The sequence below is a fragment of the Pongo abelii genome, chromosome 11 (genome assembly GCF_028885655.2).
Source record: "Pongo abelii isolate AG06213 chromosome 11, NHGRI_mPonAbe1-v2.0_pri, whole genome shotgun sequence".
Lineage (NCBI taxonomy): Eukaryota > Metazoa > Chordata > Mammalia > Primates > Hominidae > Pongo > Pongo abelii.
In genome coordinates this window covers 127054065-127075225 of record NC_071996.2, presented here as the reverse complement: position 1 = coordinate 127075225, position 21161 = coordinate 127054065, and the positions used below count along the sequence as shown (strand labels likewise).

At 38.0% G+C, this 21161-nt stretch overlaps 1 protein-coding gene across 2 annotated transcripts in view; it reads left to right on the top strand.

Annotated features, from left to right (window-relative positions):
• SCG2 (secretogranin II) overlaps window positions 1-11600 on the top strand; it is a 74209-nt gene extending 62609 nt beyond the window's left edge. Inside the window, exons 2-3 of one of the 2 annotated variants that reach the window (XM_063712583.1) lie at window positions 6127-6335; window positions 9316-11600. In XM_063712583.1, coding sequence (XP_063568653.1) covers window positions 9330-11183 — 1854 coding nt within the window. In that variant the 5' untranslated portion in view covers window positions 6127-6335; window positions 9316-9329 and the 3' untranslated portion in view covers window positions 11184-11600. 2 annotated transcript variants of the gene reach the window in all.
• Window positions 11601-21161: the final 9561 nt, after the last annotated feature.

Below are 21161 nucleotides of genomic sequence, written 5' to 3'. Positions count from 1 at the left end.
GTAGCGTTTCCATATCGGAAGCAAATAATGGTCTGGTGAGCCAGTCTCTAGGAAGGCTGTCGGAAAAGGTCAAGTGTATTTACATTTATATTTGGTTTTAAGCTAAATGAACCCTTCTGGGTGGGGTCTGAGAATGTGTGTTGCTAACAGATTGCCGAGTGGTGCTGATATTGCTAACCTGGGACCACCCTTTGAGAATCACGACTCCAATACATGCTTTTAATCATGCCCCTGTAGTATACAGGGCCTGTGTCCTTTCTTCAGTGTCAAAGTAGTGAGATGATTTGATTTGTGCGCTAATTCCTGCTAAGGAGGTAATAACTGATTAATGAATTATCCCTTACAATGGAGCTCCTAAGGACCCTGTACCAAAAATTCTAAAAAACCTCAAACCACCTATGATGTAGAATACAGACAGGCTGGCTGGATTTGGGGGAGAAAGTTCTGGGTTAAGGAGCCTTTTCTCAGCTCCCCACATCATATTATATATGCAAGTGCCCTACCTCCAGAAGTGATATATTCATTTTGCCAATATAGAAAGCACTCCAAAATTCCTACAAAGGCTAAGTGAACTGTGAAAAGTCATCTGGTGAATCCGTGGGAGCCCTGGACACAAAATGCTAAACTTAACCATAAAGATGCTGCACTTTAACCTTGAAGACTTTCTTACATCTCTCTGGGCTTCTGATTAAAAGGAGGGGTAAGAGAGTGTAGGTGGGAGATTTCCAAGCCAAAAAAAAAAATCGTTATTAAAATATTGGCATGTAAATGCTGAAAACATTGATTAACAAAACAATTATGCCAGGAGAATCTGAAAGATTGAGACATTCATCGTTGTTTTAAGCAAAGTAATTAACTTCCAGTGCACAAACTTCCTTCTCCCAAAATCCAATGAGGGAGCAGATGCCCAAACATTCATGGTATTAGATTAAGAAAATGGTACTTGCTTTTCTTCCAAGTACCAGATGGTTCCAAGAATCCAAAGTCAATGAAAAGAAGAGCCTGTGTTTATTTGGTTTATACAATTCTTATTGAGGGTTTATGAGAAAAATCATGTTTTAATACCTACTAGACAAATAAAAAAAATTTCACAGCAGACTCTCATTCCACAGAGTAAAGAGATCAAGGGGTAGAAAGAGCCTTAAATGTTATCTAGTCCACCTAGGGCTGTCAGTAATGTGGTACCTTGATATGCAGAGCAAACATATTACAAAGAATAAACAAATACTGGAATTAAGAACAGCTCAATTTTCTTTCTATGTGCAATTTCATATTTTTACTCAAATACTTGGAAAATATTTTACAAAATGAAGCAAAAGTTAGAAAAATATAGAATGCTCCTGTAGTGGAGGAAAATGTTCCTTAAAAAAAACTAAACTGAATTTGCTAGCAGTGCATGCAATGCAAATGAATAAAGTCAGTGCATTTGCATAAGGATGCTACTGTAAGAGGATTAAAAAATTCCAAGAGGAAATGTGTGAAGCTTTGGTAGCGGGAATGAGAAAACTTTAATTCAACTCGATTCACAAACATATTTTTGGCATGAGGGTACAATAATAGAAAGCAGAGTTTCTACCTCCTAGAACCTAGTGGATTTTGTCTGGGAAACTGTGCAGTCACATTATTAAATAAGGTATACCCTGTTTCTGACTTCTGTGTTCTCCAAACAGCAATTTGGCAGGCCCTGCCTTTGCAAGGGAAGTGGAAAAATATTTCACTCTTCTTTGCCACTGAGTTAAAAAACAGTCATTTGTTAATAAAGTGCACTACAACTAAGAGAATGGAATTTAGATTTTGGAAGCAAAAGATAAAGGTGGTAAAGAGTAAACAGGGAGTGTAAAGAAAAAAAAAGTAAAAAGAAGAGAAGGCAGGCAGGCAGGTGAGGACTGAGCAAGGACAAGTAGCCAAGGCCCTAAGGGGCCAGGGGAGACACTATACCCTCCTTGCTGGCACAGTCAGGCGAGTGCTGGAGGACCTCAGCTTAAGCGTGCTGCACCTGGACTCCTCCATGAGAGTCTGATCTTCCATGGGAGGGAAGGGCAGCCAGGGAGGCAGTCAGAGACAGGGAAGAAGCAGACAAGAGAAAAAGGAGAAACAGGACACATTGGCCTTGTGGATCTCAATTGCTTCCATATAAATTGAAACAAAATGAGAAGTGTGATGGACTGTAAGAGCGAGATGTTTCAAATGAAAAGATTACTAAGGTAGAGGATTGCTTGTATGAATGATAGAAATCAAAATCTTGTCTAGATAAAATATGAAATTGAATAACAAAGAATAAAATGACCAAGATTTAAGAAAATCCGGTCATAAAAACAAACTCATCTGTTCTAATTACTTAGCGTTAAATTGTGAATGATTAACTTGAAATTAACAGCACCCTGGTGAGGATGCAAGCTAATTTTCTAAAAATCCATTATCATACATAGTACATAATTATTTTGAAAACGTTCACAATATAGAGATTCGTTTCTTGGCAGCGATGATAGTTGGCAATTTAGACCTAACAAGAAAATTAAAATTTTCTAAGGCATGTTTAAATCATTCCTTGAAACAGGCTCAGGGATACAAAGATTTATAGGTTATTTTAATGTTTTATACATGCTCTAAAATATTTTACATCAACAAACTATTGAGATATATATATGTGTGTGTACATATACGTGTGTGTATATATATATATCATTTTAAATTCTTCTCCAAATACATTTCTATTTGAGAAATAGCTCCCTTTAGAACAAATAACTACTGGCAAAAAATTAATGACTTTTGGAAATATGTTAAATATAATACATTGAAAAATTTTTAAAAACAAAAAAAAACAGATGTTGGTGATGTTGGCAGTTTTGTGGAGAAAAAGGAACGCTTATACACTGTTGGTGGGAGTGTAAATTAGTTCAGCCATTGTGGAAGATAGTGTGGCGATTCCTCAAAGATGTAAACTACCATTCAACCCAGCAATCCCATTATTGGTTATATACCCAAAGGAATATAAATTGTTCTATTATAAAGACACATGCATGTGTATGTTCATTGCAGCACTATTCACAGTAGCAAAGATGTGGAATCAACCTAAATGCCCATCAATTACAGACTGGATAAAGAAAATGTGGCACCTATACATCATAGAATACTATGCAGCCATAAAAAGAATGAGATCATGCCCTTTGCAGGGACATGGATAGAGGCAGAGGCCATTATCTTTAGCAAACTAATGCAGGAACAGAAAACCAAATACCATATGTTCTCACTTGTAAGTGGGAGGTAAATGATGAGAATACATGGACACAAAGAGGGGAACAACACAGCCTATCAGAGTGTGGATGGTGGGAGGAGGGAGAGGATCAGGAAAAATAACTAATGGGTAGTAGGCTTAATACCTGGGTGATGAAATAATCTGTACAACAAACTCCCATGACACAAGTTTACCTATGTAACAAACCTGCACATGTACCCCTGAACTTGAAAGTTAAAAAATATGTTTGGGGAGTTTGATTTTGAAAAAAACAGGCTGGTGAATAGAATATTTCTAATTCAACAACTGCTCTCTTATTTGGAAGATGTATGCCCCATAGCATCAAGGCTGTGGTCTAATGTTTATTCTTGCTTTCCATTGGTGCTGCCCCAAATAGAAGTCCAGGCCTATGCCTATGCTTTTCTTAGACCAGGAAAAGCAACTGGACAACTGGGGATTTTTGTCAAAGAAACTAAATTCTGGACTTGGGTCCTTAATGATTAAATCCATCCCATATTTATTTCTGTATTTCCATCTCTAGCAGTGTCTGAATCATAGTTTTTATTGTAGAAATATCATAGAATGGACTTAAATTCAAATTCTAGCTCTACCAATTATGAGTCAGAAAATAGTGGGCAACTTACTTATTTCTGAGCTTTAGTTTCTTCATCTGTAAAATGGAGATAAAAATACCTATTTGTTATAGTTGTCAGGAGGATTAAATTAGGTTCCAAGTACAGTGCTTGCATCATAACAGAACTCAATAAGTGAGAGGTATTTATCATAGTCTCATAAGATAGGCAGAAATTCAATAGCCCACAATGGCTTATTGTTCTACCCACATCTTGAGCCTAGTGGAGCCAATCCATCCCAGCAACAGCCTCCTGGAATCTCACATCTACTTGGAGATTTTGAATGAGGTTTTGCATGTCTTTTGGATGATTGAAGATATTTCCAGGCAAGATGTTGACTCTCTGGGGCTTTAGAAGAACTGTAGCTTCTGGTTCTTGCCAAAAAGTTTAGTTCCACATAAATGAATTAGCCTAGCCAGGATGACTTTCTTAAGGGCTTTTGAGACCTGTGCTGAACAAACTCAATATTTTAAGAATAATTGCAGAGTTTTCTAAAGCTGTGTTGATACTGGTTAGTTGAACTGGTCACACAGAACTGCTGGACAGAAAATTAGGTCAAACTCAGAGCAGCTAGCCAGGGCTTTGTTAAGATTTAAGACAATCTTAGCTAAGGATATCAGTGAATGAGCTGGTGCCATTGAGATGATGCTTGAGAAATGGGTCATATTTAGGTCTCTTCAACCCAGCATTTGATCATGCCCTAAAAAACCACTGTGAGGCAAAATTTGTTGGATGAATTGGCTATATAACCCCAGTCTGAGTGTTTATGAGTTCATGTCAATCCACAAATGATGATCTCCTAGTTGTTTAGGAAAACCAAATAAGGAGAATCAAGAGGCATATTTTTCCAAGATTTTTTCTGTAAGACTTTAAGCCATTTCCTATTTTTTCAAGGAATTCAAAAGTACTAACATAGTTAGAAATCATTGTAAGAAAACCTGATAGTGAGAAATCTCAGCTTAGGCCTTTTATTCCAGGACATTGTTTTCCCCGGAATTTCTAGGTTGAACCCATTGGCTATCCAAATGGTCCCAAACACTACTAGCTAACCTCTCTATTGATGCTTTCCAATTTATATGAAAATTATGTGTTTATTTGCATGTCATCCCCATTAGCTGAAAGGCTCATCAAAGGCAAAAAAATCACTTATTTTTGTATTAGTTAACAATTGTGCATTTAGCAATGTATCTGGCACCTAGTAGATATTACAATTTATTGAATCAGTGGCTGATTGTTCATTTACCAGAAACACATGGGATCTCTTATATAGCAAGATTCTGTTGCATTCTTAAAGTATATGTCACCATACACAGTTTTTAGAAACTCATATCTTTAATAAAATAAAGTTTAAAATTTATATCTATATAAATTATTGAAATATATAATCAGGTTATCTGGTAAGGCAGAAGAATGATTATGAATTATAAATCTGAGAGGTTGAGAGTTAATTGCTGTATTATTCCCTGGATTGTTCACATTCATGGAAGGTATTCAACTCCTCTGATTCAACAGGAGAAGGGAAATATTTATAGTACAACTTCCTTTCGATTGCAAATGAATTCTAGTTACGTATGTGTCACATTTTTCTCAAACAGTGAAAAGACTTTTTTTTTTAAGTAGATGAAAGTATTTTCATCAGCACTCAACTTCTGAGCTTCCCTTTCTGAGATCAGATATTTTGAAAGACAGTAACAGAGATATAAAGAGTTATTAGCTACTAAACTTGAAGTCTTATAAATACCCGTTTAAAAAACTATATAAGCTATTAAAGTTGACTCATATAAAAGAGAGACAACTCTCTGTTTTATTCAAATAAATATGATTTTAAAAGAATGATGGCTGTGGTCATGATAAGAAATATGGCCTTTCATATTTATAATGTGTCCTCCATTCATCTTGGGTATAACAGGAAATCGTAATGTAATTTCTTTATGGGCAAAGATGAAAAAATAATCCTTGTCTGTAAAACTTTCTTATAACAATGACGACAACAATTAGAACAGTGACACCAAGAAACTATTACAACAAGATGCTAGAACATAGATGAGATTGTCTTGCAATTAGCCATGTCTGTCTGACACACGTTTCTCTCTTTGTAAGAGAAATCGTGCAGAGCAGTTTATTCCGTCTCAAAGATTTTGATAAAAGAAAAAGGAAAACTGCAATTTTTGCCACAAAAAGACAGGTGGCGTAAGCATGCAACTTTTTTTTCTTTTCTTTTCTTTCTTTCTTTTTTTTTTTTTTTTTTCCAATATAAAGTGATTATTTTCTCTCGGTTCTTTGAAAAACCTCGCTTGTGCTGGGGTTTGTGGCTGAGCCCGGTGACGTCAGTGTGGCAGTGCGGAGTCAGGCGCAGCGGCTCCCTATAAGCAGAGGAGCTGTCCGTGTGCTGAATCGGCCCGAGAAGCTCGCCCGGAGAACGGGGAGGAATATGCTGTGGAGCTCCTCTGCCATATAAACAAAAAGAGGTAAGGCTGCTTTTCTCTTTGATTTATTGGAAAGTTCCAAATTGCATGCTCTTCTTTTAATTCCTAGCTGAGAAGAAAAAGACTGTTTGGCAAGCTTATGTGGATAGGATAACTGAATAGCAACCTGCTGCTCATCAGCCAATGTAAGGACACTACATATGTGTATATACATGATCGGGTCTATGCTTTATACTACTTGATGTTGGATATTTACCAACCAGAATGTTACTTAGATAATCATATAAAAAAGAGTGAAAAAGTTAAGGATTTTAGTGTCAATACACAGATTAATGTAAAGTTAACCAAGCCCAATATCTTCTTTCCAAAATTTATTATTTCTGCCACTAAGAGCCAGATACGAAGCCAGGGGTATAATTTGTATGTTTAATATTCTTAACAGTAGGCTTCCAATGATTCAAAGGCTGTTAAGCATGTTAGTCATAAAGGCAACCAATTTTGGAACTAGTTTTTTTTTCTTTGATATTTATCTTACAAGAGCTCTGAATTAACTAACCATATAAAATTCTTTTCTGAACTTGTATATTTGAAAGAGCTTACATTATTATCTCCTAATTTTAGTTCTAAGATATTAATTTAGGATTTTCCTGAACACTGGATTCTTCCTTTTTCCAGGGCAAAATATTATCTTGGGTTATAATTTGGCTGTGACCATGAATTACAGAGAAATGATCATTTTGAATACATGATGAAAATACTCATAACTTTGTAAATTGTTATTGTTATTACTATAATTTGATTTAAAGAGGATGTTCAATATGTTGCTAAAGATTTTGTCTAGGACAAGTATTTCATTTTTTCTGTATCCCAACTAGTTGAATTGCTTAAATTACATATAGTCGCCTGCATGTTTCAATGCTCTAGTCTGATTTGAACAGAAAAGACATTTTAACTTGAGAGATTTTAATGATAGCTATCAGGGGAAAAATAATGTTCTAATTATTTGGATTTCAGAAAATTCAATTTTAAATCAAACCCTATATAGAATCGTAGAGCTGTTGAAACATCTTTACTACTTGAAAGAGCTGCTACCTGGGAAAAGAATCCTTTGGGTCTCACTCAAAGGCAATAACTATGTCATTCAAACTGAAGCTGAATAGATAAGCAAAGGGTAACACTTGTTAGGCTGTGGTTTAAACAACTGCAATGAGTATTCTGCTTCAACTTTACAGCAAAGTGCAGTTCCAAGATAATGATTTTAAAGATGAGCATATAATCCATATGTTAAGACTATTTCAGTATTGTGGCTTCAAAGAAAATAAGTTCAATAAGGTTTTTAAGATTATTATTTCAAATGCCAGTGTTGAAAGTTGATTACCAAAGCTACATTAATCCTGAAATAATATAAACAAGAGTGCATAATGTATTTTTACTTGAACCTCATTATTTTATGAATAAAATTACTTATAGTAAACATGTATTTATAATAAACATTTTGGAAGTATCTTCTCAAATGCCTTTCAAGATTTTTCTTTCAATAAATTAAGTACTCTGGTAAATGTGAATCATTTAAATAAGTATATAGGTATGCTAAAATGTTTTCATAACTAAGCCATTATTGGGCTCTAAAAAACTGGAAACAAAATCATCAGCATAATCTTGTGGACAATGGTATTTTCTACACTTGATGTCTAAGCTAACAGAAAATTGTATACAAATAACTTAGCTTATCTATCACAAAACCATGATGTGGTAAAGATATGAATGAACTTGTAAACTCCTCTTACATTAATTTTGTTTACAACAAAATAGCCAATATTAAAATAGTTTTTTCAATGTTAGCAATATTAAATGTAAAACACATAAAAACTAATCCTCTTACTAATTCCTATGTAAGATTTTAAGGCATTGGAGAAAAAAATGAATGGAGATTTTTAAGTAGGAAGAATTCAGCACATCATATGTGTTTATTTGAATTGCGATTTACATAGTGGTTATTTTAAGATTTTTCTAAACAGTATGAGTGATTTAAGATTTCACAGGTCCATACCAAAATAGACACAGACAGAAGACAAACTGAATCTGAACACTCACAAGTTCAGAAATAGACTAGCTAAAAAAACTTATGTTCTCTCTGTAGCATCTGTTATTATTTACTATACACTCTTGAGGGCTGATGAAAAGTATAACCACAATTGCATTTTGCAAGACAGTCATAATATAAATTATTAGAAGAAATATGAAGCAAAGAGATTTTAAAACACTTTATTGGTTTAGCACGTTCACACAAAAAGAAACTTCATTGATTTAGTCTACTGGCTGGAATCCGAGAAGACCCGTGTTCTGGAGGTTATTTATGGATCATTGGATTTGGTATCAGATTGAGAACAAGTTATTTCTGAAAAATATATCTGGATAGGACTCCCCAGAAGGTAATTCAGTGTGATTGACATATAACAGTATTACTTTGTCATATATGGTCATGTAACTGCAGCTGTGTTTCAACAACAAACTTAGACATTTCAGGAAATAAACCACATTTTTTTGACACAACTTTAAGGACATAATTTGTGGGTGTGTATGTGTACATGCATGTTTTAAATTAAGCCAACACATTATTTTGCCAATAGACTTCAATATATAAAATAATTAAAACATATTGGGAAGTATTTGCTGCTTTATTATAAAGAAACAACATGTGCTAAACATCAAACTACAAGTTCTGTAAATGAAAAAATAAAATTTGGGAAATCTCATATCAGTGTTTTTGCTGTTGTTTTAACTAAGAGAATGCTATGCAAGTTTTTGGTGAATGAGTAATAATTTTGCTAAAGATTCCTGTGGTTTGCTTGTGGGAATCATGTAGAAAATATTCATGAATTTTTAAAAAGAGTTATCCTAAGCTTAATGTGAAATAATATCTACTATGTTTTTTCCTCACCTCAATGATCAATTATTTCTTTTGCTATAGTGTCTTCTAGTTTGTTTCATTTGTGTTAACTCATATTTTCTATGTTTTAAGGAAATCTTTCAAACATGGCTGAAGCAAAGACCCACTGGCTTGGAGCAGCCCTGTCTCTTATCCCTTTAATTTTCCTCATCTCTGGGGCTGAAGCAGCTTCATTTCAGAGAAACCAGCTGCTTCAGAAAGAACCAGACCTCAGGCTGGAAAATGTCAAAAAGTTTCCCAGTCCTGAAATGATCAGGGCTTTGGAGTACATAGAAAAGCTCCGGCAACAGGCTCATAAGGAAGAAAGCAGCTCAGATTATAATCCCTACCAAGGTGTCTCTGTCCCCTTTCAGCAAAAAGAAAATGGCGATGAAAGTCACTTGCCCGAGAGGGATTCACTGAGTGAAGAAGACTGGATGAGAATAATACTCGAAGCTTTGAGACAGGCTGAAAATGAGCCTCAGTCTGCACCAAAAGAAAATAAGCCCTATGCCTTGAATTCAGAAAAGAACTTTCCAATGGACATGAGTGATGATTATGAGACACAGCAGTGGCCAGAAAGAAAGCTTAAGCACATGCAATTCCCTCCTATGAATGAAGAGAATTCCAGGGATAACCCCTTTAAACGCACAAATGAAATAGTGGAGGAACAATATACTCCTCAAAGCCTTGCTACATTGGAATCTGTCTTCCAAGAGCTGGGGAAACTGACAGGACCAAACAACCAGAAACGTGAGAGGATGGATGAGGAGCAAAAACTTTATACGGATGATGAAGATGATATCTACAAGGCTAATAACATTGCCTATGAAGATGTGGTAGGGGGAGAAGATTGGAACCCAGTAGAGGAGAAAATAGAGAGTCAAACCCAGGAAGAGGTGAGAGACAGCAAAGAGAATATAGAAAAAAATGAACAAATCAACGATGAGATGAAACGCTCAGGGCAGCTTGGCATCCAGGAAGAAGATCTTCGGAAAGAGAGTAAAGACCAACTCTCAGATGATGTCTCCAAAGTAATTGCCTATTTGAAAAGGTTAGTAAATGCTGCAGGAAGTGGGAGGTTACAGAATGGGCAAAATGGGGAAAGGGCTACCAGGCTTTTTGAGAAACCTCTTGATTCTCAGTCTATTTATCAGCTGATTGAAATCTCAAGGAATTTACAGATACCCCCAGAAGACTTAATTGAGATGCTCAAAACTGGGGAGAAGCCGAATGGGTCAGTGGAACCGGAGCGGGAACTTGACCTTCCTGTTGACCTAGACGACATCTCAGAGGCTGACTTAGACCATCCAGACCTGTTCCAAAATAAGATGCTCTCCAAGAGTGGCTACCCTAAAACACCTGGTCGTGCTGGGACTGAGGCCCTACCAGACGGGCTCAGTGTTGAGGATATTTTAAATCTTTTAGGGATGGAGAGTGCAGCAAATCAGAAAACTTCATATTTTCCCAATCCATATAACCAGGAGAAAGTTCTGCCAAGGCTCCCTTATGGTCCTGGAAGATCTAGATCGAACCAGCTTCCCAAAGCTGCCTGGATGCCATATGTTGAAAACAGACAGATGGCATATGAAAACCTGAATGACAAGGATCAAGAATTAGGTGAGTACTTGGCCAGGATGCTAGTTAAATACCCTGAGATCATTAGTTCAAACCAAGTGAAGCGAGTTCCTGGTCAAAGCTCATCTGAAGATGACCTACAGGAAGAGGAACAAATTGAGCAGGCCATCAAAGAGCATTTGAATCAAGGCAGCTCTCAGGAGACTGACAAGCTGGCCCCGGTAAGCAAAAGGTTCCCTGTGGGGCCCCCGAAGAATGATGATACCCCAAATAGGCAGTACTTGGATGAAGATCTGTTAATGAAAGTGCTGGAATACCTCAACCAAGAAAAGGCAGAAAAGGGAAGGGAGCATATTGCTAAGAGAGCAATGGAAAATATGTAAGCTGCTTTCATTAATTACCCTACTTTCCTTCCTTCCACCCCAAGCAAATCCCAACATTTCTCTTTAGTGTGTTGACTTCTATCCTGTTAACACTGTAATATCTTTAAATGATGTACAGGCAGATGAAACCAGGTCACTGGGGAGTCTGCTTCATTTCCTCTGAGCTGTTATCTTGTGTATGGATATGTGTAAATGTTATGACTCCTTGATAAAAAATTTATTATGTCCATTATTCAAGAAAGATATCTATGACTGTGTTTAATAGCGTATCTAATGGCTGTGGCATTGTTGATGCTGAAATATGATAAAGTGTCCTATAATTCTATTGAAAATTTTTAATATTTATTGAATTATTTTGTTACTGTCTGTAGTGTTTTGTGGAGTACTGGACCAAAAAAATAAAGCATTATAAATATATAGTTTTATTTATAAGGCCTTTTCTATTGTGTGTTTTACTGTTGATTAATAAATGTTATTTCTGGACAACTTTGGACTCTTAATTATGGAAAACCAGAGACAATGTCTATGGAGCAAGCAGTATGAAGCCAAAAGAGAAAATCATCTTCACCAGACAATTCAGGTAAGAAGTAATGAATTTTATACATGTGTTCATGGCACCTGCTTGCAGAATGCTGCATCCTTATGCTTGCCTATGGTTTTCCTTATGCTTGCCCATGGTTTTCCTCAAATATATAATCGATAGAGTCTTTGTTTTAGGTATTTTTTTACTCTTGATTTATATAAGTAAAAGAAATTTAAGTCTTCAATACCCATAGGAAGCCATCAAAACAAAAACAGAAAGAAAAAGAAAAGGCTGCATAGATGGCAATCAAAAATGACTACAGACTTGAAAGGAACCTGTCTATTCCCAGGTCATGTTGGTCCCCAAAAGACAAGGCTGTTGCCTCCCTCATGTGACTTGAGAGGGGCCAAAGGACCCCCAAACTGACCGTTAGGTAAGTGAAGAAGCACAGTAGCAGTAGGAACAGACCAGCCCCATCTTCTGCCCTAGTGGGCAAGGTAGTGCATGATTATTACAGCGCACATCACTTTAGTGCAATGTCAGCCACCTAACACATGAACAGAGAATCAACACAACATCAGCAAGAAAATGTATAGAGCAACAAAACAATAATGGTCATAAACAAGGAAATAAGCAATAGCTTTCATTTTTTGAATGCTTATTGTGCTACAGGCTCTATACTAAACACTGTACAAACTTTGCCTTGTTTAGTCTATAATTTGTAATTATAAACTGTAATTTGTTTACTCTATAACTTCCCCCTCCCTTTTACAATAGGAAAAATAAAACTTAGAAAGATTAAATAATTTTCCCAAAGTCACTTAGCATTATGAGTTGTCAAATCTGTGTTCTCAACCACTTCACTACGCTGCCTCTCTGGGAAGTGCCCTTTCAACCGAGGAATGGACATTGGGGTTGAATCGTGAGAAGCTCCCAAGGTTTTAGTATGGATCACTTCCAAAAAAGGACACGTGTGTGTATGTGTGTATGTGCATCATGTGCGTGTGTGTGCGTGTGTCTAGGGGGACCATCCCTGAACTATCAAAAGGCTGAACTGTCATACGGCAGTCCCAGAGCCTGGATGCTTTGGGGGAAAACATTGAATGTAGGTTTTGTAATTTATAATTTTGCCCAGATTCTTTTCTGTCCATTGATCATGCAATTTTGTGGTATTCTAGAATCTGCAAGTGAGCGGGAACTTAGAAGCAGTTATCTCTACAGTGTTTCTAATACGTAGACTTTACTCTCAAATACTCTCGAGATAGGGGGTTTCTCCCTCACAATTCAGTATTATGAATTGGACACTACAGAGTGGCTGCTCCGCAGAAGGAGCTTTCTCACAGGTTATTACAATTCATTTTCTACATAGCCTTCTGAGATTGATGTTACTTGTAGCTTTGGAAGCTCAGACAGGTAAAATAAGTTGCTTCATTTGTACAGCAGGTTACTGGTGAAGTGGACTTTAACCCACAACTAACCATAACTCTCAGGCATGCACCCTTCCATGTGGGTCTGATGCTTTATCATACATGGAGTTAGGTATGGGGGGAGGCCGGGAAACAAAGTGGGGCTCCTTCCAGTGGAGAGATCTAGGATACTTATGTTGCTTAAAGTTTAGAGAACGTATTTATATGCCATGCTTTGCAGGCATCCACACACACCTTCCACCCATTGTATACTCTGTCCAGTCTTCTATGTCATGCTATATAACTCATTCCTCGGATCCTAACTCAACTGTGTGAATATTTCCATTGTAGCCCTAAGCAGAAATAAGAACTTGACATATGCATCTCTACCGAAAAGAAATTTGCCTTCACTGTGATGTTTAAACAGTTTACTGAGAGGTCAGGCAAGGAAAGCAGTAAAACTGACACGACACAGCAGATGAGGCTCCTATCTGGGATTTATACACAAACCAGGAGTATGCCAAAGCCTGCACTCTTGGCTACACTATGCTGCTTTGTTCTTGAAACCTCGGTTAGGTCTGAAATTCCAGGATTCTCTAATGGAGACATTTCAGGCGTCAGGATTGGCAGTTGAGAAGATGTATTAATTTGAGATACATATTCTTCCCCGACCTCCGTTAGGCATCAGTCAGCAAGCACCTTTGCCTTTTTGCAGTACTACCGTATCTTCAACTATTGACTCATCAGGCTTACTTACTTCTGAACCAAATTTTTTTTTGTCATAAGTACTTTAGTATGTAATTCCCTAGCATAAGAAATTAAGCTCTAAGTACAATTCAAAGATGTAGATGACAAATTAGTTGCAATTAGGGCAACACTGTCCCTGTCCTTGCCCAGAAGCCTCCTTCATTAGAAGTCAGGAGTAGCTCAGACCTCCAAGCAGATACCCACTGCAGGCTACTTGTGGGAAGAGAAGGAAACTGCATGTGCACTAAAACAGGCCCCCTTGCAGGAGTCCTTGTTTCCATCAGCAGGAATCAGATAGGAGCCTAGTACTTTATGTTCTTGGCAAGCCCCCACCAACTGACCCTTCCTTCCCCTTTTCACTCACAGCATGTCCTCCCATCAGCTTGGGGAAAATTAGGACTAATCTGATTGTATCCTTTATAACAACACTTTTTTTTTTTTTTTTTTTTTTTTTTTTTTTTTTTTTTTTGAGATGGAGTTTTGCTCTGTTGCCAGGCTGGAGTGCAGTGGCACAATCTTGGCTCAATGCAACCTCCACCTCCTGGTTCAAGCGATTCTCCTGCCTCAGCCTCCTGAGTATCTAGGACTACAGATGCATGTCACCACGCCCAGCTAATTTTTGTATTTTTAGTAGAGACAGGGTTTCACCATGTTGGCCAGGATAGTCTCGATCTCTTGGCCTCGTGATCCGCCTGCCTCGGCTTCCCAAAGTGCTGGGATTACAGGTGTGAGTCACCGCGCCTGGCCTTAAACCAAGACTTTTTGTTTTGTTTTGTTTTTTTGTGATGGAGTCTTGCTCTGTCACCTAGGCTGGAGTGCAGTGGTGTGATCTCGGCTCACTGCAAGCTCCGTCTTCAGGGTTCACGCCATTCTCCTGTCAGAGTATCTGGGACTACAGGCGCCCATCACCATGCCTGGCTATTTTTTTTTTTTTTTTTTGTATTTTTAGTAGAGACGGGGTTTCACCTTGTTATCTAGGATGGTCTCTATTTCCTGACCTCGTGATCCGCCCGCCTCGGTCTCCCAAAGTGCTGGGATTACAGGCATGAGCCACCACGCCTGGCCTTATACCAAGACTTTTAAGTCACCTTCTTCTCTCACACTCAAACCTCCCTAAACTTTCTATATCACCTTCGTGGACTGTGATGGTTAATACTGAGTGTCAACTTGATTGGATTGAAGGATGCAAAGTATTGATCCTGGGTGTGTCTGTGAGGGTGTTGCCAAAGGAGATTAACATTTGAGTCATTTTAACTGGGAAAGGCAGACCCACCCTTAATCTAGGTAGGCACAATCTAATCAGCTGCCAGTGCAGCTAGAATATAAAGCAGGCAGAAAAACGTGAGAACTAGACTGGCCTACCTTCCCAGCCTACATTCCCATGCTGGATGCTTCCTGCCTTGAACATCAGACTCCAAGTTCTTCAGTTTTGGGACTTGGACTGGCTCTCCTTGCGCCTTAGCCTGCAGATGGCCTATCGTGATTGTGTGAGTTAATACTTAATAAATTCATATATGTATATATATATCCTATCAGTTCTGTCCCTCTAGAGAACTGCATGGACCCAAAGTTCTCCTTCTTCCTTTATTCTATAACCTTTCTCAACATGCTCTTTGATACTCAAGGTTAGTCATAAGCATGACACCCTGCATCCTCAACCTCTTCTGTGAATACTCTCTTCAACTTCTTGCTCTAAGGGAAACCTACCTCTCCTCTAAGTTTGCTGCTTTCCCTGCATCCCTCTTTCTTGCTCCTTTCTTCTGCTTAAAGTACAGTTTCTTTCTCTCTTCCATAACAATATCCAATGCTTTTTGTCCTTGCGATAGTTTGCTGAGAATGATGGTTTCCAGCTTCATCCATGTCCCTACAAAGGACATAAACTTGTCCTTTCTTATGGCTGCATAGTATTCCATGGTGTATATGTGCCACATTTTCTTAATCCAGTCTATCATTGTTGGACATTTGGCTTGGTTCCAAGTCTTTGCTATTGTGAATAGTGCCGCAATAAACATACGAGTGCGTGTGTTTTATAGCAGCATGATTTATAATCCTTTGGGTATATACCCAGTAATAGGATGGCTGGGTCAAATGGTATTTCTAGTTCTAGATCCCTGAGGAATGGCCACACTGACTTCCACAATGGTTGAACTAGTTGACAGTCTCACCAACAGTGTAAAAGTGTTCCTATTTCTTCACATCCTCTCCAGCACCTGTTCTTTCCTGACTTTTTAATGATCACCATTCTAGACAAAAAACCAAACACTGCATGTTCTCACTCATAGGTGAGAATTGAACAATGAGAACACATGGACACAGGAAGGGGAACATCACACACCAGGGCCTGTTGTGGGGTGGGGGGAGGGGGGAGGGATAGCATTAGGAGATATACCTAATGTTAAATGACGAGTTAATGGGTGCAGCACACGAACATGGCACATGTATACGTATGTAACTAACCTGCACGTTGTGCACGTGTACCCTAAAACTTAAAGTATAATAAAAAAATAAAATAAAAGAGAAAAAAACAATATCCAATGCTGAATCTCTTGCCATCAACCATTACTACTGGTGGTTGCAGTCATCTGCTGTCCCGGGTCACTTCATCTCATTCCTGAAAGGTAGCAATGCCTGCTCACTGTTGCTTTTTCTAGCACTGCTTCTGTCTTAACGTTTGTTGATTTCAATATGCATAAGATGATTTTTCCAGCCCAGCCTCCATTTTTCTATCATGTTTTCACTTACATGGTTATGCCTCTGATCTTTTCCTTACCAATAACTATCCTAAATGTCAATGCCAAACATTTCACTCTATCAGTCACCTTCTTTATTGTCAGTGTGCTTCCTCTGGTACTTCAGTTCTAATAATCCCTCCACCCCCAAAATTGAATCCAGGCATCCTGTCATATTTCCACTCTCTGTCATCTCTTTTATTCTTCATCACCCACTTTGTCAAGCATAAATTTCATGGTGAGTCATTATAATCACTACCTAGTAAACATTTTAACTCTCTTCTGTCTCTCATGTTCCATTGCATTCTCTTTACTAAACAACGACTCTAGTTAAGTCCAATTCTCCACCCCATCTTACCTTCTCTCCTACAACTGAGCATAGCAGAAGCAAGACACATAACAACACTGACTGATTTCACTTTAAATTCTTGCTCACTGCCCTCAAGTGGACCATAATGCTGACCCATAATCCTCATACACCCCTCATCTATTCAGTCTCTCACTCTTTAGGCAATAATATCACACTTTTCCTGCTGTCTGAAAATATCCAGCACTGTCTGCACAATCCATGTTCTCAAATTGTTATCTGGCTTCATGTTTCACTAAAAATATAAAGCAACCCCAAGGAAGAGATGTACAGATGCCCATCTCCACTTTACATCACCTACCTGCATCTGCAATACACTCTCTGCTTTCCTGATTCATTTTTCGGGGAGAAGGGAGGTGACTGGTCTGTGCTCCTGTCTTATTAACATCTGTCCTCTTGCTTACTTTAGAACCTTGTTTCATTAAAGTTCCCCCTTTTTGTTGAATCAACTTTCCCCTCTCTACTGATTCATCCCTATGAGCATACAAATAGGCTGCTTTCTTTCATCTGCAAAACCAGCTAAACAAGCAAACAAACCCTCTCCTGACCCCATGATGTCCTACATCTACTGCCCTATGTCCCTTCCCCTTACAGAAAAATTCCTGTAAAGAGTTGTGTGTCCTTGTCCAAATTCTCTCTTCCCATTCTTAAATCCCTTCAGTCTGGCTTTTGACCTCACCTCTTCATAGAAATGGCTCTTGCCAAGGTAAAAGGTGACCTCCATATTGCCAAATCTGATGGCCAATTCCAAGTTCCTATCTTATTTGACTTAGCAGCATTAGACAATATCGTCACCTTTTTACCTTTGAACACCTTCTGTGCCTGGTGTCCGGCCACTAAATATGCCTGGTTCTCTCCATACCTCAATGGCTACTCTTTTATTCTCCTTTGCTGTTCATCTTTATCTCCCTGGTTGCCAAACACTGGAGACCAGAGTCCAGACCTTGGAACTCTTCTCTTTTCTGTCCACACTTATTCCATAGGTGATCCAGTTCTAGCCTCAAGGCTTTTACACCAACTATTGGCCAACAATGTCCAGTATGTGTAGTTGAGAATGTTTCCATTAACTCCAAACTCATATATTCAACTGTCTAGATGACAACCTCACCTGGATGTCCAATAGGTTTCTCAAATGTCATATAGCCATAGAAGAATTCCTGATTTCCCATTCCTTGGCAAAATTCCAGCTCCTCTTGCAGACTTTTCTCTCTCAGTTGTTCAGAACAGGACTCATATTTTCTTACTCATTTATTTCATTCCAACACTGCTCTTTATCTTATAATACATTCATGACCTGGCATCAAATCTTGTCTTGCCAATCTAAAATACATCCGCATTTCATTTTCTTACCACCCCCACTGTTGCCAACATGCTATAAACGATAATCATCGCTCACTTGAGTTATTGGAATATCTTCGTTTTGGTTTTCCTGCATCCACTCTTACCTTTCCTATATGTTAAACATAGAAACTAGTGTGATCCAATTATAACCTAGATTAGAGGATACAGAGTGAGAGTGAAAGTTATTCCCATGCTCTGCAATGTTCTACATGACCTAGCTCTGAACTCATTTCCTGGTACTTTTTTCATTATACCCTCCTTCCTAGGTGCACTGACCTCCTCACTGTTCTTGAAAGTGGCAAGCATATCCCCATTTGAAGACTTCTGTATTTTCTGTTTCCTCTTTCAGAAATGCTATCTCCCCAAATAGCTGCATGATTTTCTCCCTTATTTCCTTCAAGTCTTAGTTGAAATATTGACTTCTTGGTCAACTTCAATTCCTACACACCTTTTCTATCCCCTTTTCTTGCTTAATTGTTTTCCCCTTAGCATTTGTTACATCCAACATTCTCAACTTACAATTATAACTAAGTTATTGCCTACTTCTTTATCACCAGAATGTAGTCTTTCTGGGGGTAGTTATTGTTTATTTTATTTATTGTTGCATCTCTAGCTTTCTAGATCAGTAACCAAAAACACAGAAAGTACATAGGAAATAGTTATTGACCTAATGAATGAGTGGGGGATGAAGGAATGAGAGTAGAAAAAAGGAGAGAAAATAGTGTGTTGTTCTGTTCTTGCATTGCTATAAACGAATACCTGAGACTGGGTAATTTATAAAGAAAATAGATTTAATTTTCTCATGATTCTGTAGGCTGTACAGGAAGCATAGCCCCAGCATCTGCTCTTGGTGACGGCATCAGGAAGCTTACAATCATGGGGGAAAGCAAAGGGGGAGCTGGTGTGTCACATGGTGAGTGTGGGTGCAAAATGGGGGAGGAGGTGCCACACTCTTAAACAACCAGACCTTAAGTGAACTCAGAGTGAGAACTTCACTCATTATTGCAAGGACAGCACCAAGCCATTCATAAAGGATCTGCCCCCATGACGCAAGCATCTCCCACCAGGCCCCACCTCCAACACTGGGAATCACATTTCAGCATGAGATTTGAATGATTGATCCAAATTGATATGCTGACCATAGCAATAGGAAGAATAGAGATTAACTTTGAATCTAGAAGAATGAAACAAAGTAAAGCCTTACTAAAAGAATAAACTTGATAAGTATACGATTTTATTATATAAATTATTATATGAATTTTTTAAATCAGTTATATCAAGTAACAATTTTATTACAGTACATCAATATAGATTTGGTGACATTTTAAATTTTGACAGAATGGAATTAGTGGGGGAAATAAAATTCTTGATCCAGATTTCAGTATCTTTCTTTACCAAATCTTTTAGCTTTGCCCCAAGGAAATGTAGCAGCAGCATTAGAGTTCAATTACCTCTCTAACCTAGCAGGAAGGGGGTAGGTAGGAGCTGTAAGCTTGTGAAAACTGGGCCCAGCTATTTTTTTCAATTTAACTTATGCATTATCAGAAGGACTCAGATCATGATTAGGCAATCCTCTAAGATGCCATAGTTTTCTTGAATTACAAAATTATAGTTATTTTGGTATTTTTATCAATATAGGTGAGAATTATAGTTATTTTGCCCTATAGAAGAAAAAGATTACTGTTATTATAATGCTATGGAAATTAATCACATGCTGATAAAAGTTATGCCAGCCTGAATATGTAGCTACTAATGCTATTTATGCTTTGACTATTATTCCTCACAGTTGGAAGGCTGGGAAGCCCCATGGGCTTTGATCAAGGAACTTCTAAAGGGTGAAAAGAACTAGGGACTGAAAAGCCAGTGGAGTTTTCTTGGTGACTTTAAGCCTTTTGATTTGGAACAAAGATGATAATTTGTCTGCAAGTGTTCAGACTTTAGTATCTACCTTCCAGATGGTTTATTATAGCAACCATCAGCAAATTTTTTTCTGGAGAACTGAAGCCACATGCGTATTTATAGTTAATTTCCATGTCATTTGCATGTGCCCTACATTCACCCTGTTTTCTATTTTCAGGATATATTCGCCGCAAAATGTGTTGTTGATACCTCGAGGTTTATTGTTTTATCAGAGTCTTTCTTTTCCCTTGATACCCTTTTATTAAAGCATTACCATTGAGGTGACTTCTGGACATCATAGAGGGTCAGTGGGTTTGGGGGCTGGAAGGCTTAGATAAATACTAGACTACAGTGTCTATGCTAAGACTTAATAATTGATATAGTTTGGCTGTGTCACCACCCAAATCTCATCTTGAATTGTAGCTCCCATAATTCCCACATGTTGTGGGAGGGACCTGGTGGGAGATAATTAAATCTGGGGGCAGTTTCCCCATACTGTTCTCGTGGTAGTGAATAAGTCTCACGAGATCTGATAGTTCTATAAGGAGAATCCTCTTTTGCTTGGTTCTCATTTCTCTCTTGCCTGCCACCACGTAAGATGTCCCTTGCTCTTCTGCCATGATTGTGAGGCTTCCCAAGCCATGTGAAATTGTGAGTTCATTAAACCTCTTTTTCTTTATAAATTACCCACTCTTGAGTATGTCTTTATCAACAGCGTGAAAACAGACTAATACAATGATGTAATAGCCACAGTGGTATCTCCTGCTGCTCCAGCTCGTACTTATATCTTGCTTTTGGTTCCTCCCTCCTTTATCTGCTGTTAATATTTTAGTCATCCTTTGAGGTTTAGTGCACACACTGCTACCTCCCCTGAGAGTACTCCTTGGCTTGCCCAGTATTTTGTAAAAATTTCATTGTAATATTTATTTTTCTTGGTCTTGCTACGCAGCTGTGGCTAGGCAGATT